This window comes from Bombina bombina, chromosome 5 (genome assembly GCF_027579735.1).
Source record: "Bombina bombina isolate aBomBom1 chromosome 5, aBomBom1.pri, whole genome shotgun sequence".
NCBI classification, from domain to species: Eukaryota; Metazoa; Chordata; class Amphibia; order Anura; family Bombinatoridae; genus Bombina; species Bombina bombina.
The window spans coordinates 596,827,849-596,855,764 of record NC_069503.1 but is presented as its reverse complement, the minus strand read 5'-3'; the positions used below and the strand labels follow the sequence as shown (position 1 = coordinate 596,855,764).

Genomic DNA, 27,916 nt, shown 5'->3' with positions numbered 1-27,916 from the left:
TAATTACATGGTGTTTAGTGTATCTTTACTGTGTGTATATATATATATATATATATATATATATATATATATATATATATATATATATATATATATATGTAAACATATATAGTTTCACTGGTATGTACTAATAATAGAAGATAGACAGACTATGTGTTGAAATAATTTTGCATAGATTAAAGGGACATGAAACCCACATTTTTTCTTTCATGATTTAGAAAGAGCATGCAATTTTAAACAACTTTCTAATTTACTTCTATTATCTAATTTGTTTTATTATCTTGATATTCTTAGCTGAAAAGCATATCTAGATTCTGTAGCTGCTGATTGGTTGCTGCACATAAAAGCCTTGTGTGATTGGCTCACTCATGTACATTTCTATTTCTTCCATAAGGGATATCTAAAAAATTAAGCTAAATAAATAATAGAGAATACAAATTTAAACAACATTCCAATTTACTTCTATCTGAATCATGAAAGAAAAATGTTGGGTTTAGTGTCAATTTAAGTACCAAAATATTTCTGTATTTTTCAGATACTGATTGTTCTATTGGTTTTCATTTGACTTTTGTATATGTTATTTGTATTTTCTTCAACGTTAAACTTCCTAATATACTATTTGAGGTAATTAGAGATATACATAGTTTGTGATTCTTTTTCTAGGCATTTTGACTTAAATGTATCACCCTGTATAAGCATCTTGCATAATAACGCCATACACAAGTCAGAATGGCATAATACGATGTTGACAGATATAATGGACATACCGTCTCGTCTGTTGAGTTTGGCGTAACCTGGAGCATAACTGACAGCCTTAATCGATGAGCTTTTGAAGGATTGATGAGAGAGTCCAGAGACCAGTGGCTCATCACATTTTTCTGTCAGATTGAAGAAAATAGAAAATAGCATCAGCATTTCAACTCCATTTTTTTTTTTTTAAATCATCAAAATTCCAAATTATATCTTTTATCTTGGTCTCAGTTTGGTTTAAAAATACTAAGAATGAGTAAAAAAAAACACAACAATTTTGGCTTTCTGATAGGTGAAATATTATTAATATACTGAAATGAATACATACAATAAAGAATGAGACACAAGCGATTTAACTTATTTTATAACTACATTTTTTCCATTCAAACCCGTTAAAAACTGTAAACATGTATGAAATAGAAAAACATAACTATGTTTTTTTTCAGAGTTTCAATGTCAAAGCAAAGAAAAGAACAATACGTGCTAGAACAAGAGGTCATGTTCTGATAAAAGGCAAATAAATAATGTGACAAAGACAAAGGATGTTAGACACATTGGATATGCATTTTGCAAAAACAACAGTTTAATATAATAAGCAAACATTATTGTGTAAGTTGGTGGGCACTAATAAATATAAATTGTCATGGTTAGAAAAGCTCAGAGTGTAAAAAAACAACCAAAAGACTGCACAGCACTAAGTAATATAAATTGCTACTATTGAAATGATGGCCAAGGCCTTTCATACTGAATCAGGTTTCTATGCTTGAAATACCAACTTATTAAGCAATGTTTCCTACATACATACACTACTCACAACAGCGCCCTTTCATCCTATGAGGCATATTTAAGAAATGTCTTGCGGACCTGATCCGACAGTGCGGATCAGGTCCGCAAGACATCGCTGAATGCGGAGAGCAATACGCTCTTCGCATTTAACATTGCACCAGCAGCTCACAAGAGATAGATAGGCCCCATTATCTTAATTACATTAATAATTCAGTGCTCTTGTTATTAGACATTGACAACTGACATAAACTATTTATTGCACGTTCACTAACTGAATGTTACTTCATACTATGGGCTCAACATATAAAGCTGCATACGCCGCTTTGCATCCATTGCAGACAGTGCAGGCTTACTCATGCGAGTCTGCAATGAAAAGTTAACAAAAAACAGTCTGCTCCCTATCCTCTCCGCCACCTTAGAGTAATGAAAATATCTCAGACTGATCAGTCTAGTTTGATTTACAATCAGTTGTTTTAAAGCAGGGGGTGGGGCTACAGTAAGAAATTCTTGCAAACACTGACATAAAGGGACCGGTTTCCTAGATGGGAACATTGTCCACCACCTTGCAAATAAATGGAGCACTATATATCAAAAAAATATATATAGTATAATGTATGAGGATTATGGCATAATATTTACATTATAAGTTTTAAGGGAAATGGAAATTAAATGACTGACACTAAAAGTGACTAGTTTCTCTTTTTCTCTGGGTATGTTTAATCATCATCATCATTATTATCATTAATAATAATAATAATAATAATAATAATAATAAGTGTATTTGCTTAGTTTGTCTGTTTTTTTTATATCATGTATCTAATTTAAAATTGGAAAATATTTACTAAAATGGTAAAAACAATTAAAATAAATTGCTTAGAATAAAGAATTAGAGAACAGTAGTAGTTTTAACTAGATTTGAATTAATTTTCCGCAGTGTACATACATTATTAATTATAATCAATAAGACCCCAGATATATAACCATAAAATAATAATTCTTTGATATACTTCACATTTTTCAAACATTTAAACATGAAATGAAGTAAGGGCAGGCAGAACATAATGGAAGTTATTTTTTGGCTACAAGAAGGAAGAAAGTACTTTTGAGTCAAACATTCAATTTACTGAATGCTGGGATCCTCTTTTTCTGTACAGAACTTAGACTTCTGAAGGCAAAATACTGACCAACCTACACATGCTTAGAAAAGAAAAAAACTATAGCAACACTTGTCTATATCTTTTTTCTCAACTTTTTCCTGTATTCACTATTGTGTTACAAGAACATTAGATCTTGGAACATCTCATTCAAACTAAGCATAGCGGGTTCTACTGACCACTGCTTTGAAATCCGAATTATTTTTTACATATTTATAGATATATAGATCAATCTATTTATAGATACTACCATAAAGAATCAAATTTTTTAGATGAATATAATAGTATTCAAAATATATTTGATGTACATATTTTAAAGAAAATGAACCTGCATGCACTGCTATATGTGTCAATTTATAGCTACAAAGCTTAGCTGAAAATCTGTGTAGAAAAAAAATGGAATTTAATTATTGCACTTTTGCACTGAGCAAAAATTAAACTTCACTTCAATGAGAGTCTAAAACAATATCGGCTTCCTTAATGCAATTATGACAAAACAACATTCCAATTAGTATGTGAATAGCCTAAAATTAAATAATGACCTGTCAAAAATGATTAGTTGTTTCAGTATAAATATGTCCAACATTGGAGCTTAATCAATCAAGACCAAAAGCTACTTTCAAAAATGTTTCCAGCTATTTTTTTTTAATTTATTTTCATATCTATAGTATTTAATTTTCTTAAAGGATTTATAAATGTACTTATTCATTTGTATCTATAGTCTTATCAAGTCTATCACACTGTAGACTTACAGAAAAACAGCTATACTCTTATCTATAATAATCTACAATATTTATCTATCTATGTAACTATCACCTATCTATTTATCTATCTATCTATCTATCTATGCATTCATTTAATAAGTTGTATATTATGTAATTATTTTTCTACATGGTTAATTAGAACACAAGTCCTTGAAATATGATAATCATAAATTCATGAACATTAATAAATGTGACATATTAAAAGCTAGGATGATTCCATTGTATTTATAGAATTTACAAGAGATGATGGATGGTTTCATTTTGTGACATTCTGCACCCCTGAACATCACTCACATGCACATTCATGCCACAGATATTTGGAATTTCATAGCATTATTATTATATAGATACATGTTTTCCAGATCATATCAATAATGGCCAATTATAAGAAACTAGTCCTAAAAGCCGTGTACACGGGCTATTTTTTGTAGAACAGCAGTCCCACCCCTTGATCTCTCTCCCCCCCCCCTATTTTGCTCTCTCTTTCCCCTCTCTTTTGCTCTCTCCCCCTCTCTCTGTTGCGCTCTCTCCCCCCTCTCTTTTGCTCTCTCTCTCAACCCTTTCTTTTGTTCTCTCTCCCCCCTCTCTTTTGCCCTCTCTCTCTCCCCCTCTTTTGCTCTCTCTCTCCCCCTTTCTTCTGCTCTCTCCCCCTCTCTTTTGCTCTCTCTCTCCCCCTCTCTTTCTCTCTCTCTTCCCCCTCTATTTTGCACTCTCTCCCTTTCTCTTTTGCACTCTCTCTCCCACCTCTCTTTTGCTCTCTCTCTCCCTCTCTCTTTTGCTCTCTCTCTCCCTCCTTCTGTTTTGCGCTCTCCCCCTCTCTTTTGCTCTCTCTCTCACATTTTTTGCTCTCTCTCCACCCTCTCTTTTGCTCTCTATCCCCCTCTCTTCCTCTCTCTTTTGCTCTTTCTCCCCCTCTCTTTTGCTCTCTCTGTCCCTCTTTTTTGCACTCTCTCCTCTCTTTTGCTCTCTCTCTCCCCCCCTCTCTTTTGCACTCTCTCTCTCACCTTCTCTTTTGCCCACTCTCTCTCTCACCCTCACCCTCTCTTTTGCTTGCTCTCTCTCTCCCCCTCTCTTTTGCTCTTGCTGTCCCTCTTTTTTGCGCTTTCTCTCCTCTCTTTTGCTCTCTCTCTCTCCCCCTCTCTTTTGCACTCTCTCTCTCACCTTCTCTTTTGCCCGCTCTCTCTCTCACCCTCTCTTTTGCTTGCTCTCTCTCTCTCCCCCCTCTCTTTTGGTCTCTCTCCCCCTCTCTTTTGCTCTCTCTCTCCCCCTCTCTTTTGCACTCTCTCCCCTCTCTTTTGCGCTCTCTCTCTCCCGCTCTCTTTTGCTATCTCCTTCTATCTTTTGTACAAAGAAAATCCAGCAGCACCACAATGGTTATCTTTCAAAATGTATTAGTACCTGGAGGTAAAAAGATGACGTTTCGGGCTCAGTAGCCCTTAATCATATCAATTATATGATTAACTCCTTAATGACCACAGCACTTTTCCATTTTCTGTCCGTTTGGGACCAAGGCTATTTTTACATTTTTGAGGTGTTTGTGTTTAGCTGTAATTTTCCTCTTACTCATTTACTGTACCCACACATATTATATACCGTTTTTCTCGCCATTAAATGGACTTTCTAAAGATACCATTATTTTCATCATATCTTATAATTTACTATAAAAATTTTTATAAAATATGAGGAAAAAATTGAAAAAAACACACTTTTTCTAACTTTGACCCCCAAAATCTGTTACACATCTACAACCACCAAAAAACACCCATGCTAAATAGTTTCTAAATTTTGTCCTGATTTTAGAAATACCCAATGTTTACATGTTCTTTGCTTTTTTGTAAACTATAGGGCCATAAATACAAGTAGCACTTTGCTATTTCCAAACCATTTCTTTTCAAAATTAGCGCTAGTTACATTTGAACACTGATATCTTTCAGGAATCTCTGAATATCCATTGACATGTATATATTTTTTTTTAGTAGACAACCCAAAGTATTGATCTAGGCCCATTTTGGTATATTTCATGCCACCATTTCACCGCCAAATGCAATCAAATACAAAAAATCGTTCACTTTTCACAAATTTTTTCACAAACTTTTGGTTTCTAACTTAAATTATTTACAAACAGCTTGTGCAATTATGGCATAAATGGTTGTAAATTCTTCTCTGGGATCCCCTTTGTTCATAAATAGCAGACATATATGACTTTGGCGTTGCTTTTTGGTAATTAGAAGGCCGCTAAATGCCACTGCCCACCACACGTGTATTATGCCCAGCAGTGAAGGGGTTAATTAGGGAGCATGTAGGGAGCTTTTTGGGGTAGTTTTAGCTTTAGTGTAGTGTAGTAGACAACCCCAAGTATTGATCTAGGCCAATTTTGGTATATTTCATGCCACCATTTCACCGCCAAATGCGATCAAATTAAAAAAAACGTTAATTTTTTCTCAATTTTAGGTTTCTCACTGAAATTATTTACAAACAGCTTGTGCAATTATGGCACAAATGGTTGTAAATGCTTCTCTGGGATCCCCTTTGTTCAGAAATAGCAGACATATATGGCTTTGGCATTGCTTTTTGGTAATTAGAAGGCCTCTAAATGCTGCTGCGCATCACACGTGTATTATGGCTAGCAGTGAAGGGGTTAATTATGTAGCTTGTAGGGAGCTTGCAGGGTTAATTTTAGCTTTAGTGTAGAGCTCAGCCTCCCACCTGAAACATCAGACCCCCTGATCCCTCCCAAACAGCTCTCTTCCCTCCCCCACCCCACAATTGTCCCCGCCATCTTAAGTACTGGCAGAAAGTCTGCCAGTACTAAAATAAAAGGTATTTGGCCCTTTTTTTTTTAAAAAAAAAAAAAAAAGCATATTTACATATGCTGATGTGTAGGATCCCCCCTTAGACCCCAACCTCACTGATCCCCCACCAAACAGCTCTCTAACCCTTCCCCTCTGCAATAATGGGCGCCATCTTGGGTACTGGCAGCTGTCTGCCAGTACCCAGTTTTGTAAAAAAATGTGCCTTTTTTTTCCAAAAATGCCCTTTTCTGTAGTGTAGCTTTCCCCCCCCACCAAGACCAACCCCTAACCCCTTCCAGGTCCCTTAGATTAGATCTGTAATATTTAAATAGTATTCGTTTTTTTAACTTAACTTTTTTTTTTTTCTGTAGTGTAGCGGTTCCCACCCGCTCCCGCCCCGTGCACGCGCCCGCCCACCACCCCCCCGTGCACGCGCGCGCTCCTGTGCGCACCCCCGTAGGTGCCGCCCCCGATCCCGCCCCCCTCCACTCCACACAGAGCATCGATGGCCGCCCACCCGCCTCCCACGTAAGCTCCCACCCACGAACGATACCGGCCATCCATGTCCGGTGCAGAGAGGGCCACAGAGTGGCTCTCTCTGCATCGGATGGCCAAGGGGGGTTATTGCAGGATGCCTCCATATCGAGGCATCACTGCAATAACCGGAAAGCAGCTGGAAGCGAGCAGGATCGCTTCCAGCTGCTTTCCAGACCAAGGACGTACGCCACACATCCTCGGTCATTAACTGCATTTTTTTTGAGGACGTGTGGTGTACGTCCTTGGTCGTTAAGGGGTTAAGGGCTACTGAGCCCGAAACGTCATCTTGTTACCTCCAGGTACTAATAAATTTTGAAAGATAACCATTGTGGTGCTGCTGGATTTTCTTTGTACTTGATATATGGGAGTCTTTGAGCAGTGGCTCCTCCAGCTCTGCATACCTAATCTACACTACTGGTGCTTGAGTCACTTTGAGACTGTGTCCTTCTATCTTTTGCTCTCTCTCTCTCTCCCCTTCTTTTTTGCTCTCTCTCTCCGCCCTCTCTTTTGATCTCTCTCTCACCCCATCTCTTTTGCTCTCTCTCTCTGTCTCCCCGCCTCTCTTTTGCTCTCTGTCTTACCCTCTCCTTTGCTCTCTCTCTTCCCCACTTTTGCTCTCTCTCTCCCCCTCTTCTGCACTCTCCCTCTCCTGTTTTTTGCTCTCCCTCACCCCTCTTTTTTTCTCTCTCTCACCCCTCTCTTTTGTCTCTCTCTCAACCCTCTGTTGCTCTCTCTCTTCCCCCTCTATTTTGCGCTCTCTCCTCCTCTCTTTTGCACTCTCTCTCCCACCTCTCTTTTGCTCTCTCCCCCTCTCTTTTTCTCTCTCTCCCCATTCTGGTTTGCGTTCTTCCCCTCTCGTTTGCTCTCTCTCTCACATTTCTTTTGCTCTCTCTCCCCCTTGGTCTTTCTCCCTCCACTCTTTTGCTCTCTCTCTCTCTCTCCCTCTCTTTTGCACTCTCTCCCCTCTCTTTTTCTCTCTCTCCGCCCTCTCTTTTTCACTCTCTCCCCCCCTCCTTTTGCTCTCTCTCTCCCTCTCTCTTTTGCTCTCTCTCTCCCCCTCTTTTTTGATCTCACTCACCCCCTCTCTTTTGCTCTCTCTCCCCTCTCTTGTGCTCTCTCTCTCTGTCTCCCCCCCTCTCTTTTGATTTCTGTCTCCACCTCTTTTTTGCTCTCTCTCACCCTTCTCTTTTAGTCTCTCTCACTCCTCTCTTTTGCTCTCTCTCATCCCTCTCTTTTGCTCTCTGACCCCTCTCTTTTGCTCTCTCACCCCTCTCTTTTGCTCTCTCTCTCCCTCTTTTGCTCTTTATCTCCCCTCTTGTGCTGCTCTCTCTCTCATGCAGACACTCAAACAGCCACGGCAGCTCCCGCCCTCCCCTGGCATGCTTAGACTCGGCCCCTTCACACCCAGCTCCCTCCCTTCACGGCCAGTCGGCTCCGCCTATTCACGGCCAATCGGCTCGGCACCCTTCACGGATTAGGTGCCAGCAGCCAGCCCAGGTCAGTTTCTTGAAGGCCAGGTGTGTTTGTCCTTGTGCAGTCTCTACTGCGCATGACAGCTTCGGACAAACACACTTGGCTTTTTATATTATAGGATTATAAAGAATGTAACTGTAAAATTGCATAACTCTATTTGGAATAAAATCATGAAAGACATAAACACAATCTAATTACATTTTTATTTAGTATAAAAAGCCTCATTTACCAGTATAAAATGTTTTAAATTAAGTAATTTTGAGTCCATTATAAGCCATTTAACTGAATCCAAAGTTACGATCATGCTGTTTGCAAGGGTGACACAGCTTTACTAAAAACATTCTCACACTTTAGATTTTTCCAGTGATTGTGCATAAGAACAGTGGTACTGATAATGATTTATTAATTGAAGGGATAGTAAAATCAAAGTGAAGTGTTTATGATTCAGATAAATCATGCAGTTTTAAATACATTTTCAAGTTACTTCTATTATCAAATTTGCCAGTCAGATTCCCTGGTCTGCTTTTAGTAAACAAATTCAATTACAAAACTGTTCCTTTAAAAAATATTGCCACTCCTTTGGGATGAGATTGTTATGGTGACCTCCCAACTGTCCCTAATTGAGAGGGACATTCGCTGATTCTGGGCTCTGTCCTGCTGTTCCTCTAAGACAGTGTTTTTCAACCAGTGTGCCGTGGCACACTAGTGTGCCGTGAGAGATCCTCAGGTGTGCCACGGCAGACTGACAACAGTGTGACATATTTTTTAAACTTTGCTTGTTTTTTACTCCCAGTGCAGGGGTAGTTTGTAGGAGGCATGGCATAACAGCACAATACATACAGTATGTGTGTGTGTGTTTGTATGTATATATATATGCTGTATTAGGCTACAATGTGTGATTTTTTCTAAATTTTGGGATGGTGGTGTGCCACAGGATTTTTTAATGTAAAAAAGTGTGCCACGGCAAAAAAAAGGTTAAAAATCACTGCTCTAAGACAGTAATTTGTCACTATTTACAGAATTTCCCTTAGCCACACCCATGGAACACACAGAAACATCCACAGACTGCCCAGACACTCCCATTGACCAACCAGACACACTCACAACCCCGCCCAGTAACCACTCATGATCTCACCCCTCCCAACACAGCTCCACCCACAAAATGCTGACAGGTGATGATATCCAGCCACAAATGTTGGGGGTATTGAGGTGGGAATAGTAAAAATGCTTTGCATTAATAAAAAATAATTTAGGATATAGAGGTATGAGAATTTAGTTCTAAAGGCCATAACTATGTTTTAACAATAAGCTATTACTAAAAATAAATGTTTTATTCTTATGATGCCTTACACAGATATACTGCAGCATAGTAACAAGTGGCAGGCCGGACACTTTAAATGTATGTTTTGGGTATTAACTTTTTCAAATTGGTTATGCAGTTTTAGATATTTTCTTTTAATAGTTAATTATTACAATATACAGTATTACCAAATAAACAAATAGGTATTACAGCCATTTACTCTAAATATTCAGTCACCAAAAATGTATTTATTGTTTTTGCTCCTGTGCCTACCTAGGAATGCTTTTCAGCAAAGGGTAAAAAAGAGAGCTAAGCAAATTAGATAATAGAAGTAACATTGGAAAGTCATTTAAAATTGTATTCATTATCTGAATCATGAAAGACACATTTTGGGTTTCATGTCCATTTAAAGTAACATCAACTTCCTTTAAAAGAAGCCCTCAACACTGCAGTTCTATTACATTGGAAGCGAATAATCTTCAGCCACAATGTATTTGAATTCATTTTCTCTTTTGCCCACCAAACTTCACTAATCTTGTTAATTGTCTACTAATAACTGCATTTCACAGCATTTTATTAACTCACATTGTACTCAAAAACATTCTATCATCCAATTAAATGCACAGCATTGAACATGCTGATATTTTTCCTGAAAAAATATGAAGTAAAAGATCTTTACACTTAAATTTAAAGGGACAGTATACACTCATTTTCATATAACTGCATGTAATAGACACTACTATAAAGAATAAGATGCACAGAAACTGTTATAAAAATCCAGTATAAAACTGTTTAAAAACTTACTTAGAAGCTTTCAGTTTAGCTCTGTTTAAAAGGCAGTTGGAAAGCCCACTGCAAGTGGGAAATAAGACACTCCCCCCTCCCCCTTCTTTTGCATATGAAAAGACCCTTTACACAAAGAGGAGCAAGCTGGAGAAGGTAGCTGACGGTATTCAAATAAAACTTTGGGGCTTGGTTAGGAGTCTGAAAATCAGAGCAATGTTCTTTAAAAATAAGCAAAATTATACATTTTAAAAAAAACAAACTTTATGGGCTTTATAAATAGATCATCTACTAAACATTTATGCAAAGAAAAAATGAGTGTATAATGTCCCTTTAAACAAATTTACCAATATCAGCTGTTAATTTCCTCCTAGAGCTCATTGGCTGAAAGCTACTGCCTAGTAATTCTCAGAGTATTAACAGGAAGTGCTTGTCCACCAATAAGCACAGCAGGAAGTACACAACTGATATATAGCTGTATTAATACCAATTTAAAGGGGCATGATACTCCAATATGTTCTCTGCTTTATCGAAAAGACAATGTTTCAAAATGTATTACAGAAAATTATTCTTTTTAAAAATCAGTATTCCTGTGATGAGTAAACCTAATTTTGTGTGCCAGCTATTGTCACTTACTGTTAGTTTCACTAACTTAAACCCATTTTTTTTTTTTTTTTAAACCCGAAGGGGTTTGAAGAATCGTCCCCTATATTGAAGAAGTTTTACAAGAATGTTATACATTAGGGAGAGCAGTAGATGGCAGTATTATTTCCTGACATGTGCACACTACCTATCCAGATATCGCTTCAACAAAAAATAACATGACACATAAACAAATGTAATACTAAAAGTGAATTGGAAACATTTTTCAAATTGTATGCTCTACCTGATTCATAATAGAAACATTTTAGGTTTCATGTCCCTTTAAAATTAAAAATATTTTTCTTAACATTTAACAAGAAATAAATGTTTTAACATGGGTAACGGTTAAACTTTCTTTGATATCCCTTTAAGTTTAAACAGCTTTTGTGTATTTTTAATGTAAAAAAACCTGTTTAGATAGTGCTCTTCATATGGATGGCAGAGTTGTTTGAGTATAGAAAGGGTCTCCTTGTTTTTTAAAGGGACACTGAACCCAAATTTTTTCTTTTGTGATTCAGATAGAACATGAAATTGTAATCAACTTTCTAATTTACTCCTATTATCAAATTTTCTTCATTCTCTTGGTATCTTTATTTGAAATGCAAGAATGTAAGTTTAGATGCCGGCCCATTTTTGGTGAACAACCTGGGTTGTCCTTGCTGATTGGTGGATAAATTCATCCACCAATAAAAAAGTGCTGTCCAGAGTACTGAACCCCAAAAAAGTGTAGATGCCTTCTTTTTCAAATAAAGATAGCAAGAGAACGAAGAAAAATTGATAATAGGAGTAAATTAGAAAGTTGCTTAAAATTGCATGCTCTTTCTGAATTACAAAAGAAAAATGTTGGGTTCAGTGTCCCTTTAAATTTGTGAGTGTGATTTAGATGTGTACAATAGTATGATTCAGATATTGCAATACACTTATGGAAAATCAGAACTCTCAAATAGAAATAGAACTATTAAATAGTATGAGATTGTAATATAAAACGTTTATGTGTAGTTAAAATAAAAACTTTGCAATTTATTTTCATTTTTTATTTTGTCCCCTTTTCCCTGTAATTTAACTCTGAAATGTGTTGGCTTTCTAAATTTTACTGAGTTTCAATAAAGTTGTGAACACTGTTATGTTTAAACTTGTTTCCCTTAATCTATCTTTCCTGATGATGACAATTGCCGAAATATATATAACACAGGCAATAAAATAGGACAAGGCTGTGTGGAACACATGATTTGTTAAAGGGACATGAAACCATTTTTTTTCTTTCTTTCATGATTCAGAGAGAGCATGCAACTTTAGAATTGACTACTATTATCTAATTTGTTTAATTCTCTTGGTATCCTGTGTTGAAATGCACACCTAAGTAGGATCAGGAGCTGATGATTGGTGGCTGCATATACTGTATATGCCTCATTTTATTGGCTCACCCATATGCATTGCTGTTTCTTCAGTAAAGGATACCAAGAGAATGAAGCAAATTAGAAAATTACAGTAAATTGAAAAGTTGCTTGAAATTGTATTATATATTGGAATAATTAAAGAAAAAAAAAAGGTTTTATGTCACTTTAAAGTAATTACCTAACAATGGCCCAGTTTCCATTGAGGTGGTAAAGTTTGGAAACTGGTGGTAACATAAACAATCTCCATGGACTTTAATGGAGGTAAAGGTTTTTAGTACCAGTTTCCAACCTTTAACAACTCAATGGAAACGAGCCCAATGTTTTCACACAGCTTAACTTTTAATCTACTAAATCTTTAAAGGGACACCATAATACAATAGTAAAATGCTATAAGATGCTAGATCATTTTATTACCACCTTGCTGTGTACCTTGCGTTTAACTGATTTGCTGGATGAGCATCATGGGAAATGTAGTTCCAAAACCTCTGGAGGGCCACGTTTGAGGATGTCTGTTTCTATCTGAACCATAAAAGTTTCATTTTGATTTTGCTGTGCTATTCATTTTACTATAAAGTTCTTTGAAGTCTTAATAAATTTGCTCTTTTTTTTTTTTCTTGTTTGCAAAAATACATTTTTTCAAGGAGTTATTGATAGGCTATTTACTTTAGCCTTTATAAGAATTACAAAAATCTGGTACTCTTTTAGTTTTATTTATTCCTTTTATAATATAAAATGCTGTGCTAAACAAGTTAGTTTTATTTTGTTTTTCAATGCCTCATTTAAAAAAAAAAAAAAAGGTACCAAACATTTGCATATACAAATTAATCAGACACACAGGTGTGCTCCAGATTCATTCATCAAGTTTAATATGCCCATGTCTTAGACAATTTTATCAAATTAAATTAACTCTTTTCGTGTATCTATAAATAAATGAACAAACAGGCGTGTTAGATTAATTGTTGTGTTTGTATAATATACTGAATTATACAAATGGCAGTTCTTTATCAAAACTGAGCAGAGAGGAAAATGTTGTTTTTTTAACTTGTCAGTAAAGGGATTTAAAATAAAAGCTTCGGCAGGATTTAAAGGGATAGTAAACCAACATTTTTTTCTTTCATGATTCAGATAGAGCATTCAAGTTTAAGCAACTTTCTTATTTACTCTTATTATCAATTTTTCATTGTATTGGTATCTTTATTTAAAAAGCAGGAATGTAAAGCGTAGGAGTCGGCCAATATTTGGTTCAGCACCTTAATAGCTCTTGCTGATTGGTAGGTAAATGTAGCCACCAATTAGCAAGCACTATCCAGTGTTCTGAACCAAAAATGGGCCGGATGTTAATCTTACATTCCTGCTTTTTAAATAAAGATACCAAGATAACGGAAAAAAATTGATAATAGGAGTAAATTAGAAAATTGATTAAAATTGCATGCTCTATCTGAATCATTAAAGAAAACATTTAGGTTTACTATCCCTTCCAAGCAGGATTTTAAAGATTATATATATTTACATTAAAACTGGTTCATAGATTTAAAGGGACATGAAACCCAAATTTTTTCTTTCATGATTTAGAAAAACATGCAATTTTAAACAACTTTCTAATTTACTTCTATTATCTAATTCGCTTAATTCGCTTTATATCCTTTGCTGAAAAGCATATCTAGATAGGCTCAGTAGCTGCTGATTGGTTGCTGCACATAGATGCCTTGTGTGATTGGCTCACCCATATGCATTGCTATTTCTTCAACAAAAGGATACCTAAAGAATGAAGCAAATTAGATAGTAGAAGTGAATTGGAATGTTGTCTAAAATTGTATTATCTATCTGAATCATGAAAGAAAACTTTTGGGTTTAGTGTCCCTTTAAAGTAGGCTGACCATATTGCTGCTTTAAGAAGGAACACATATGAAAAATACATATGTGAGGGTTCTTATACAAAACCATTTCTTTAAACAGCCCTGAAAACAGCCCTGACATATATATTTTTCATATGTGTCCCTTTTTAAAGCGGCAATTTGGTCAGCCTACTTTAAAGGGACATTAAACTTAAATGCACATTTTTAAAAGTGATACATAAAACATTATTTACATCATTGCAAAAGATCTGCATGCAAAATTCATGTTTTAGTCAAAACATTGTGTTAGTCAAATATGCATTTTTTTCCCAGACCCAAAACATACCCCTGAAAATCCTCTTTAATGTTGTTTATCTTGCTACATTTGCTGTGTCCAAACAACCTTAAAGGGACACTAAACCCATTTTTTTTTTCTTTTGTGATTCAGATAGAGCATGAAATTTTAAGCAACTTTCTAATTTACTCCTATTATCAAATTTTCTTCATTCTCTTGGAATCTTTATTTGAAATGCAAGAATGTAAGTTTAGCCCATTTTTGGTGAACAACCTAGGTTGTCCTTGCTGATTGGTGGATAAATTCATTAACCAATCAAAAACTGCTGTCCAGAGTGCTGAACCACGAAAAAAGCTTTGATGCCTTCTTTTTTATATAAAGATAGCAAGAGAATGAAGAAACTTTGATAATAGGAGTAAATTAGAAAGTTGCTTAAAATTGCATGCTCTATCTGAATCATGAAAGAACATTTTTGGGTTCAGTGTCCCCTTAAGCACATATAAATTACTGTGAAGTATGTAGGAAAGTCAGGGAAAATGAAAGTGCATTGCTAAGTTTTTTTTATTTTAATTTTGTATACTAAAAGGGACCCACATTTTTCTTTAGTGGTTTAAACAGTATGCAATTTTAAGCAAGTTTCCAATGTACTTCTGTTCTCTAATTTGTTTTGTACTCTTGGTATCCTTTGGTGAAATAAGATACCTAGATAGGCACAGGAGCTGTTGATTGGTGTCTTCAAATATATGCCTCATATTATTGGTTCACCCAATGATCTCAGCTAGCTCCCAGTAGTGCATTGTTGCTTCTTCAACAAAGGATACTAGGATAATAAAGCAAATTTGAAAAATAAGTAAATTGGAAAGCTGTTTAAAATGGTATACTCTACCTGAATCATGAAATAAAAATGTTAGATTTTATGGTGGGTGTTTGCGCTCATCGACTTACTGCTGGTATTACCAGTTTAAAGTAAATGTGATCGTGATTTATGCTAGAATTATTATCGCAACTTCAGAGCTCTTTTTTAACTGTTTTGTAGCACAAAGCACATCAAAACTACATTACTAAGTATAGTTAATCTCATAATAAGAAATGGTGATAAGGGAGCCATTTACCAATATTTTAACTCTGTGTAGTAAAATCAAACTAGAGGTGCAGACCCTATATAACTATTGCAAACTATTATAAATAGGGAGAAAATAAGGAGAAGTAGTCATAAAAATATAGGGAATTCAGCACTCTCATATACACATTTAATGGGACAGAGATATAAATATCTCAAGGTATCAACCTAAGTATTAAGATAAATAGAGCTGAGTGTGGAGCCAGGTGGAAACCCAGAATAAAGACTTGACAACTAGCAAGCAACAAAATTCTTAGTAAAGGTCATGTGACCATAAAGATAATTTGAAACAAAATTTAATCAAAAATATGAGCTAAAAAGCTAAGTGAGACGTCTCATAGGAAAATAATGAGTGGCTAAATATAATAGTGACAATGCAACACCTCTATTAGAGGACAACCCCAAAAGAAAGAGTAATATGAGGGTAATGTTGTCATAATAATATAATGAGGATCTATGCAATTCACATAAACATTGAGCCAGATTAATACAATCACAAGAATACTTTAGAATGCATATTTTTCAATTTGGAGTGAAATATAAACACAGGAAAAAGCTTTGCACAATCATATGCAGCATGCAACTATACCAAATCTTAAAACACAACACCAACGTCAGAGGACAGTTCCAAAGTTAAGGGTCAATACTGTCATGATATAAATATAGGATCTATGTGTTTTAAAGATGGGTATTGTATAGTAAATTTTGCATAACTTCTGACAAACAGGATATTAGTAAAGCAGCGGCATTTAGCATGAACACTTCATAGCATCCACTTGTATTGCAGGAGGAAAAAATGAAGTAAGTTTCCACTGCCTGTAAATAACAACACAGTCATAGCAAGCACTCACAGCCTTTGCGATGTAAATAAAAAACAGAATCCTTGGTGAGAAGCTGCAAATCCGGTGAATGTTCCTGTGTTGCACAAGATGCAAAACAAAGTAATAAATCACTCCAGCAAGCTACAATTCTTTGAGGTGTAGTAGGAATTTCCAAAAGACAGGTGTCTCATCAAAGCAATCAGCTGTTACAACTGCCTACACGTGTTTCATCCCAATGAGTAGCAGGGACTCCTCAGGGCTCTCATAATAACACCATCTAATAAAAAATATTACAAAAAAAAAAAAAAGAACAAAGTTGCAACACACCCAGAGCAAAACTCTATAATCGAGCAAAGGGAAGCAGGAAATGCTGCCTTAAATAGGCTGACTGATATTTCTAATTACCAGCAGCTGCAGACAGGTGGAGCCAGAGAAGACAAAACAACACAAGTCAAATATAATAAAACTCAGCCAAAACCACAGGCATAACATAGCAAAATGACAAGGCAACTGCTAGCACCTCAGCAGCTCCGGTTCATCTCTCGGCATGACATGGAAACAGAGAAGGGGCATGACAACTAGTATCCATCCTCTCTGTTTTCAGTGCCGTATCTAGTGGAACATTGACCCTAGGAGTATAAAATAAATAGCACGGCTTGTAACAGATTTGACCAGTGGGGTTGACCTGATACATATTGCAGGTAACTTCCTGCGCCTTCAGAGGCTTACCTACTGGCTCTCCCCTCCCTACTATATTGGTCCCCTATCTTGATCATTGTCGGTTGCAAGCCATGTCCACTTTATGTTCGTTGCTTGTATAAATATACTAAACAATTCTATGGGACCGATGATTTAAAGCTCTCAGATGAGATGATCTAAAAAGTCTTGTCAGTATGGCAAGGTCCCTCAAAGAATCTTAGGAACACAAATTTTACCTTGAGAAATTTTTCTCTTACTATGCAGGGTTTGTATTTGGAGAGAATCCTATATTACAATATAAGATGTTAAATTTTAAAAAAAAATGTTTTGTGTGATTTCTCTCCATGGCAGCGAGTCCTAAAACAACCGTCAGATATTTAGACAGCGCATTAGTTTAAATGCAGCAAATCATGAGTATATTTATTTTCTATCTAAAGTGCAGAATCACTTATATAAAAACCTTGGTGTTTTACTTACAACACAATGATATAAATATTCATAAAAAATACAGTAGAAAAGGATATTCTATTTTATGTATATGCATCAATTTTGGTATTGTTGACACTAAGATGTCCCTACTTAAAGGGACAGTCAAGACCAAAATAAGCTTTAATGATTCAAATAGGACATGTCATTTTAAATAACTTTCCAATTTACTTTTATTACCAATTTTGATTTGTTCTCTTGGTATTCTTAGTTGAAAACTAAACCTAAGTAGGCTCATATGATAATTTCTTAGACCTTGAAGGCCGCCGCTTATGTAAAAAGCCGAAAGTTATAATACCGCAATCATTTTAACGCATACACCCTTAGGCTTCCATGGAACGTGAAAAGTGGGGGGGGAAACTAACACCCAACAGATTGAGAAAACCTGATCTCGTTTTCACAAGTGTGCTAATCCAACATAAAATATTAATATTTCATATCCCAATGTTCTTCACATACAAGAACATTAGATTAGATTAGATTTGTTTTATTGTCATTGTACAAAGTAGGAAAACAGACACAACGAAATTGTATTTGAAAATCCAACCAATCCTATACACAGATAGCACTATAATGGTAAGACTAATAGATAGCAAAAATTCAAGTGACTTGTGCAAAAAATTTCTATACCGCAAAAATAAATACAATGCAAGTGTAATAAAGTGCAAGTGCAAAAAAAAAAAAAAATCAGTTCTATACAAAAGAATATATATGTGTGTAAAAAAAATGTAATATAAAAAATTGGTCATCTTGCACACATATGTGTATATTTACATTATATATATAATGTGAATCGTGAGTGTTTTATATGAATCACATGTGTATTTTATATTATATGTGTTATGTGAATAAAGAGTGAAGTGAAAAAGGACCATTAACAGAATAATCAATATATAATAATAATAATAATAAAAAAATCTAATCATCCGAAGGATAAAAAGATAAAAAAAAAAACTATAAGCATAAGAGAGATTTTTAAAAATTATTATTTAGCAGGGTAATGGCTCATGGAAAGAAACTATTCCGAAACCTAGCAGTTTTTCCTTTTAAGCTTCTATAACGTCTCCCAGATGGTAAAAGGGCAAATAGTCTGTTGCTTACATGGAAGGGATCATGAATAATTCGATAAGCCTTTAAAAGGCTATGTCTGCTTTGAAGATCTTCAATGGTAGGTAACTGAGCACCTATAATATACTGGGCGGTTTTAACTACCCGTTGCAGAGCTTTGCGATCAGAATTCGTACAGTTTCCATACCATACTGTGATACAGTTAGTGAGAATACTCTCAATAGTACAGCGATAAAAATTTATTAAAATCTGAGTAGATAAATTAACTTTTTTCAGTGATCTTAAAAAATAGAGACATTGTTCTGCTTTTTTCACTAAAATTGAGGTGTTAAAAGACCAAGTCAAATCCTCAGAGATGTGTGTGCCCAGAAACTTAAAACTTGATACACGTTCAACCTCAGTTCCATTTATATAAATGGGCAAATGTAAACATCGATTGGATTTCCTAAAATCAATAATAATTTCTTTAGTTTTTTTGGTGTTTAGGTCCAGGTTGTTCTCAGCACACCAAGTAGCCAGATGCCTTATTTCTTCTCTATAAGCTGATTCATCGTTGTTACTGATCTGGCCTATCACAGTGGTGTCATCAGCAAACTTGCATGATACTATTGGATACATACTTAGGCAAACAGTCATGAGTAAAAAGAGAGTATAGCAGTGGACTCAATACACACTAGGGTTGCACCGATACCATTTTTTTATGACTGAGTACAAGTACCGATACTTGTTTTCAAATACTCGCCGATACCAATTACCGATACTTTTTTTTTAATGTCATGTGACAGTTTACCAAGCACAATACAGACTAATTATTTAAGATTCCTTCTTTATAATTATAAAGGACTGTAATTCAAAATACATTATGAAATAATAAAGTTCACTGAACATGTTTATAAATAAAAAATATTACAATAAAATATTAAATTTAAAGCGGTGATACAATTGGGTTGTAGGGCTGTTATATAACATCAATTTGACATTTGTATGGTGGTTCGACTCTAAGTTGAACAGTCTTTCACTTTCCACACTACTGCATGGGGCAGAAAGATATTTTTGGGCCATTTTAGCCAGAGCTGGAAATCTGTTAATTAACTGCCCAGTACTTCAGGGGTTTGTCTGAACGAGGTACAGTGATCTCTCCTACAATAATACAAATAACAGCAATTTGTTTTGGCAGAACAATAGTAAACAATTTTTAGTTTAGTCTCCACTCCAGTTTAAAATGAAATGGGAACATGCAGTTTGAAAAAAAACACCACAAGATAACATATGGGTAGGAAGTGGAGGTATCGGTTTAAGTATCGGTGCATTTGCACGAGTACAAGTACTCATGCAAATACTTGGTATCGGTACCGATACCGATACTAGTATCGGTATCGGTGCATCCCTAATACACACCCTTGTGGAACACCAGTATTAAGGGTCCGAGTAGATGAGATGTGATTACCAATTTTTACCGATTGCGGTCTGTTTGTCAAGAAGTCCAGAATCCAGTTGCATAATAAAGTATTAATACCAAGATCATGGAGTTTGGCAACCAGCTTAATAGGAACAACTGTGTTAAATGCCGAACTAAAATCAATAAACAACATTCTAACATAGGTGTTATTGTGATCATGTTATATCTATTCATAAATACATATTTCTATATACAGTTATGTGCAAAAGTCTTAGGCCACCATTAGATTTGTTGTTTTAGCAATGGTATAATGACCATATATAATTATTTCTCTTTATTAGAATGCAACCAGAAAATACAGGATATTTGTATGCAGTATTAAAAAACAGAAAAATAAATCAGAAAAAACTGCTTCTATAGTCTAAAGTGGCAAGTATTTATTATGACTTCCCCTTACACTTGAGCAATAGCAGGAACCTGGCTCTCGTAAACCTAAACGGAATGGAACCCTAATTAATGTAATTGCTAATACCTGTATTTGACTTACTATTTCATGTAAAGTAACTGCTGTGAAAAAGGTCTATTAAATCAAGTTAGTGCAAGACATGCTTGAGCATTACATACACATGTGGTATGAGTTTAATTAATTGGAAGCTTGCTAATGAGACAAACTTTAAATCATATCATTCCATTCAAAATGCCAAAGTTTACAGACGTAAAATCATAATTTTGCACCAGCAAGGCGGCTCTCAAAGGGAAATCAGCAAACAAACTGAATACTCAAGATGTGGTATTTAAGCTGTTGTAAAGAAATTTGAAGAAGAGGAGAGGTCAAGGACAAAAAAGGACTGGACGGTCAAGAAAACTTTCACAATCTGATGAGTAGTTTCTCAAACTTTCTTCTTTGAGAGACCGGAAGAAGTCCAGCAAGGACCTGGCTCAGCATCTGTCAGCTTCATCGGAATGCCAAGTTAACCATTCTACAGTCTGACGAAGCTTGATCAGGAATTGTCTTTGGGGAAGGGTAGCAGCCAAGAAACCATTTTTTCAGAAGGGGAACAGGGTTAAACAAAGTTAAGATATGCTAAAGCTCACTAAGATTGGAATGAAGCTCAGTGGAAAAGAGTATTATGGAGTAACAAATCTAAGTTTGACATTTTGGGTACAATCCAGATTTTTTTTTTTTTAAAAGATAGATAATCCCTTTATTACCCATTCTCCAGTTTTGCATTACCAACACTGTTATAGAAATATACTTTTTACCTCTGTGATTACCTTGTATCTAAGCCTTTGCAAACTGCCCCCTTATTTCAGATCTTTTCATAGACTTGCATTTTAGCCAATCAGTGCTTACTCCTATGTAACTTCACATGCATAAGCTCAATGTTATCTATATGACACACGTGAACTAATGCCCTCTAGTGGTGAAAAACTCTCAAAATGCATTCACATAAGAGGTGTCCTTCAAGGTCTAAGAAATTAGCACATGAGCCTACCCAGGTTTAGCTTTCAACTAAGAATACCAAGAAAACAAAGCAAAATTGGTGATAAAAGTAAATTGGAAAGTTGTTTAAAATGACATGCCCTATTTGGATAATCAAAGTTTATTTTGGTCTTGACTGTCCCTTTAAGGACTAGATTACGAGTGGCACACTAACTGTTATGCGCGGGAGATAAGGGGTTTATCACATCTCTTTGCTCGTTGTAAGTAGCGAGAGTATTACAAGTTGAAAGTAAACACATTCGCTCAAGCGCAATTGAATTTAACATGTGTCTGGATAGAACAACCTCAGAGCTATGGTTATCTGTTATGCTTGACTAAAAATTTGTACAGAAAACATTAAAATTATAGTTGTAGTCATAACACCATCTAATAATCTCAGGTGTTAGAAAAAAATATATGCAAATGTCTTTAACATAGAGATACATACATACATACACATCTCTAAATATGTAGATGTATAAATATATATATTTGTGTGTGTACATATGTTATATGTGTATATATGTATTTACAGACATATGAACAAATATAACCCCATAAATACATTTATATACATACATTAACATACAGTATATAGATGTGCATTGGAGTCCTTTGCAGTCAAGTAGCTAGAAACATGTAATATCATATTTATGCAATATTCATATTTAATAAAGTGTTTAACTGTGTATTTACTGTAAATATTTCACTTTCCAATCTTTTTCACATAAGGCAACATGTTCTATGTATTTATAGATAGTCCTATATAATTGTGTATATATATATATAAAAAAAGTATCATTGCTCAATGCAATACTCTTGTTATTTTGATATATATATATATATATATATATATATATATATATATATATATATTTACAGTATATATATATTTTACCAAACAGTTACCATCCATATTTATTTTTCGGTATCTTTATTTAAGATACAAACAGAAAATAAAGGAAATATGTACACAAAATATGTGTATGTAATGCTCAAGCATATCTTGCACAAACTTGGTGTAATAGACCTTTTTCACAGCAGTCACTTTACATGAAATAGTAAGTCAAATACAGGTATTAGCAATGACATTAATTAGGGTACCATTCCGGTTTAGGTTTACGAGAGCCAGGTTCCAGCTATTGCTCAAGTGTAAGGGGAGTTCATACTAAATACTTGTCACTTTATACTATAGAAGCTGTTTAAAAAAAAAAAAAAAAAAAATCTGTGTTTTAATACTGCATACAAATATCCTGTATTTTCTGGTTGTATTCTAATACAGCTCTGTCTTGGGTCCCTTGCTTTTCTCTCTCTATACATCCTCCCTTGGAAAACTTATAGCCTCCTTGGGATTCCAGTACCACTTATATTCTGATGGTACCCAAATGTATCTTTCCTCTCCTGATATATCTCCCTCTTTACTCAACCAGATTTCCAACTGCCTCTCTGCAATTTCCTCTTGTATGTCTACACACTACTTCCAAGTAAATCTGTCCAAAACTGAGCTGCTTCTTATTCCCCCTTCTTCGAGACATCCAACACCTGACATTACACTGATGGTTGGAGACTCTATTCTCAACACCTCACCCCAGGTCCGCTGTCTTGGGGGTCACACTAGACTCAGAGCTCATATTCAACCCACATATACAAGCACTTACCAAATCCTGCCATTCACACCTACGCAACATTTCCAGAATTCATCCCTTCCTTACTCAAAAAACTACAAAAATACTTATTCATTCCCTCATTTTGTCATGCATTGAGTATTGCAATCTACTCCTAAATGGCCTTCAAAAACACTGCCTCTCTTCCCTCAAATCTATTATGAATGCTTCTGCTAGACTCATCCACCTAAGTGGCCGATCTACATCAACTGCTCCACTCTGCAAGTCTTTACACTGGCTCCCCATACACTCCAGAATACAATGTAAAGTATTAACCGTAACTTACAGTCTAACTCCCAACTATATTTCCTCTCTCATCATGAAATATTTCCCATCCCGTCCTCTTCGATCAACCTCTGACCTACGTCTCTCCACTCCTGTTATCTCTACGTCCCATTCCCACCTCCAAGACTTTGCACGTGCTGCTCCTGTCCTCTGGAACTCTCTACCCCGCTCTATAAGACTGTCTTCAACCTTGTAAAGCTTCAGACGATCCTTGAAAACCCACCTATTCAGAGAGGCTTACCATCTCTCCTCCATCCCTCATCCGAACCAAACTAATACATGAACTGCTTGACTCACTGCTGCAACTACAACCGATGTGACACGCTACCCCAACTTTATGTCTCTGCACCCTAAACCTGTAGACTGTGAGCTCTCCGGAGCAGGGCCCTCTTCCTCCTCTACTAGATTTTTTTAGTTTTGTTATGTTTTGTATTTTATCACAAATCCTTGTCATTGTATACACCTATCATTGTACCCAGCGCTACGGAATTTGGCAACGCTATGCAAATAAATTATAATAATAATAATAAATAATTATATATGGTCATTATACCATTGCATAAACAATACATCTAATGGTGGCCTAAGACTTTTGCACCGTACTGTATATAGAAATATGTATTAATGAATGGATAGAACATGTTCTGGTATGTGAAGAACATTGGGATATGAAATAATAATATTTCATGTCGGGTTTGTGCACTTGAGAAAACGAGATCAGGTTTTGTCGACCTGTTGGGTGTTAGTTTCCCCCCCACACTTTTCACGCTCCATGGAAGCCTAAGGGGGTATGCGTTAAAATGATTGCAATATTATAACTTTCGGCTTTTTACACATGTTTGGTTAGCTTGCAAGCAAACAATTCTTATTTTCAACTTGTAATATGCATGCAAACTGTCACGCAAAAAGTTTTATTCTAGAGGAGTTAACGTGGCAACGATAAATAGCGCTCCACTTGTAATCTAGCCCTACATATGGTATTATGCACTATTCAGTGTAGTGTTTTAAAAGATTTGTTATTACATAAACTTTTAGTTTCCTTTTAATGTTGGCTTTTTAATGTATTGTGAAATTCAGGATAGAATAGGAGTCCCTTGCCATTTTCAAATGTACAGCAACTACCTTACTATAATAATATTTCTAAATTGTATTAACGCATATTTAAATGGGCACTGGATAGTTTTCAAAGTCTAAATGATAAACAAACCTCCCCATGAATACCATATGGGTAAATATCAAAATAGTTTTGAAATAAATACAAAAACACATTAAAAAATGAATTACAAATAATATTTTTTTAACATGTTTCATTTTATAAAGTTAAGAGAGTTTTCCACTTTTAGGAGATAATATACAGTATGTTTGGCCATACAATCCCTACTAAATAGAATAATAAAAGAGTTTAATGAATGAAAGTAGATTTGACAGTCTATTGCCGCCAAACACTCAACAAACACTTATAGACTGCTTTAAGCTGTAAGATTGCTTATGTGGTTTGACAGAGAACCAGATGAGGTCACTGCTGTCTTGACACATATTTATTTTTTTATTGTGTATATTTTGCTTGTGATTATTGCTTAGTGAATTCAGTAACTACTTACTCCATTACGGCAATTTTTAGAAATGTTAAAACCTGAAAATAAGTATTTCTATATATTTCCTATTAGCATCATAATGTGAAAATAATGGTCAAACACTAATATTACATCTATCTTTTGCTAAAGTGTAATGTGTAATTCATTCCTTGTGTGTAAGTTACAATATTTTAGATTTGTTTTACACGTGAAGTTTGCCTTTAGGTCATTATATAAATGACATGGGTCTGAGGTTGACAAAATTCTATTAACTTGGGAGCAAGTAATTCTAGTAAGAAACTGATCAAAGCTTTATTTTATCAGCAAGAGTTTTATTCAACATGCAACAGATGCAATCACCTTATCTGGTAAGAAATGTAAAGTACAATCAATAGAAAAGATAGAAGGCTATAATTCCTATTTGTAATGGAAAAATATATTTAAAAATGAATAGTTTTGAAACCTATACCAATTAATTTATAACTATATTTACAAGAAAAGTATATATTAAAGGGACAGTTTACTGTAAAATTGTTTTTCATAATGACTTGTTATACCAGCTGCAGAGTAAAATATATAGGAGAAATTGCTTTTTTACATTCATTTTTGTATATGAAATAGCTGGTTTTGTTCTTTGAAAACCCACTACCATTAAAATAGGTTGTTCTTACATGGAAATCGGATCTCTTTATTACTTTCTGTACACACAATTCTTTATATTATCTCTGTTTACCAAAAAACAATACGGCCTCAATGATCAAAAGTGCCACATGGTGGCGAAATATATTCAAAAGGGATCTGTCGCAATGTTGAGAAAGCTGGCAAAATATTCCAAGCTGCTGACATCATTCATCAAGAGGCATTTTACTTTACTGACATAATCCCCCACCGCAAATTATCATTTCACTACTTAGCCCTCTGACTGCTATTATACCACTGCAAACCATCCCTTCACTACTTAACCCCCTAACCGCCAATACCCCTAACCTCAAACTACCCCTAACCTATTAAACCTCTAACAGCCATTACCGCACTGCAAACTCTCCCTATACGACTTAACCCCTCCCCTAGCTGCCATTATACCACTGCAAAATATCACTACACTACTTAACCCCCTAACTGCCAATACCACCACCGCAAACTATCCTTACACTACTTAACCCCCTAACCACCATTATACCACTGCAATCTATCCTACACTACTAACCCACTAACCACCAATACTCCACCGCAAGCTATCCCTAACTTATTAACCCCTAACTGCTAAAGTTCAACTGCAAACTATCCCTACACTATTTAACCCCCTAACCGACAACACCCTCCACTGCAAACTATACATTTTGTGGACCACTGTAATACAAATTGTGTAACTGATAAACTATCCAATATTCTGAAACATTGTATTTTAAACAAATATTAATACAAATAAAGAGAAAAACACAACATAGTACAACACTAACATATGTAATTGGTAGGCATGCTGAACCAGAGATTTTACTGACATATACTGGAACAATTATCTTTATTAAAACTGTACAATTATTTCTCTCTGTCTTACAACAATATTCATGTCAAACCTGAACCCTAAGAAAAAATTGAAACTGTAAAGTTACTTTTTTTTAATTGCAAAACAACTTTAATCACTGGAAATAATATAAACATAACAGAAATTAGCCAAAGAGGTAAAGTGGATGAATATATATAAAGTTGATTATAAAAGTCTTTGTAGTCCATAAATAACAGAGGATAGGGTTCATTTCATGGAACACCAACACTTTTCTTTCTTCTCTGTTATCTAACCAGACCCCTAGCAGTGATGCATACTTATCTACTGTTGAATAATGATAATTATTGCACGCATCAGGTGTGAATGTAACTAACACTCCACTTACGCGCAAACCTGATCCCATAGTCTCATGTGCATGAACCCGACATGAAAATATTAATATTTCACATTCTAATGTTCTTCACATATAAGAATATGTTCAATTTATTCATAAATACATATTTCTTTATATATATATATCTGATGGTATTTTGGTACAATATATATATATTTATACCTATATATACTTACATGATTATATATAGGTATATACAGTATATATATATATATATATATATATATATATGTGTGTGTGTGTGTGTGTGTGTGTGTGTGTGTGCAGAACTTTGGAATGTGAAATATTTAAAGTAGATACACAATATAACTCTTTATTATATATGAATATTGCATAAATATGCTTTTACATGTCTTCATTTACTGTAAAGCGCTCCAATGCACATATATATAGCGCTGCGGAATCTGTTGGCGCTCTACAAATAACCGATAATAATAATAATAATAATAATATAAATATATATGTGTGTGTTACATATATATTAATGTGTTTGTATGTGCATATATGTCTGTAAATATTCTGTATATATATATATATATATATATATATATATACACACACACACACATATAAATGCATAAATACATATGTATACATATATAGACATCTTTAGAGATGTATATGTGTGTATCTCCATGTTAAAGCCCTTTGCCGGACTTTTTTTCTAACACCAGCAATCTCATATGTTTGAGCCCTTATAACTTTTAAGTGCAATATTTATTTATTTTTTAATAATTTTTATTAGGTAGTATTATTATGAGTATATATTTTGTAATATATTTTTGATGTGTTTTGTGACACTTTTTTGTTTTGCAAAAGAATTAAACACAGCTCTGAGGAAGCGCTAACCTGACAAGCGTTAACAATTTCACTTAAGCGATCACATTTACTTTCAATTTGTGTTTGTG

The 27,916-nt window shown here is 34.9% G+C and overlaps 1 protein-coding gene across 1 annotated transcript in view; it reads right to left on the bottom strand.

The window, feature by feature from the left end:
- CNTNAP2 (contactin associated protein 2) overlaps positions 1 to 27,916 on the bottom strand; it is a 2,991,056-nt gene that overhangs the window by 2,942,765 nt on the left and 20,375 nt on the right. The window contains exon 3 of the mRNA XM_053715812.1: positions 768 to 878. Within this exon, the coding sequence (XP_053571787.1) occupies positions 768 to 878 (111 nt within the window). The remainder of the gene's footprint in view (positions 1 to 767; positions 879 to 27,916) is intronic.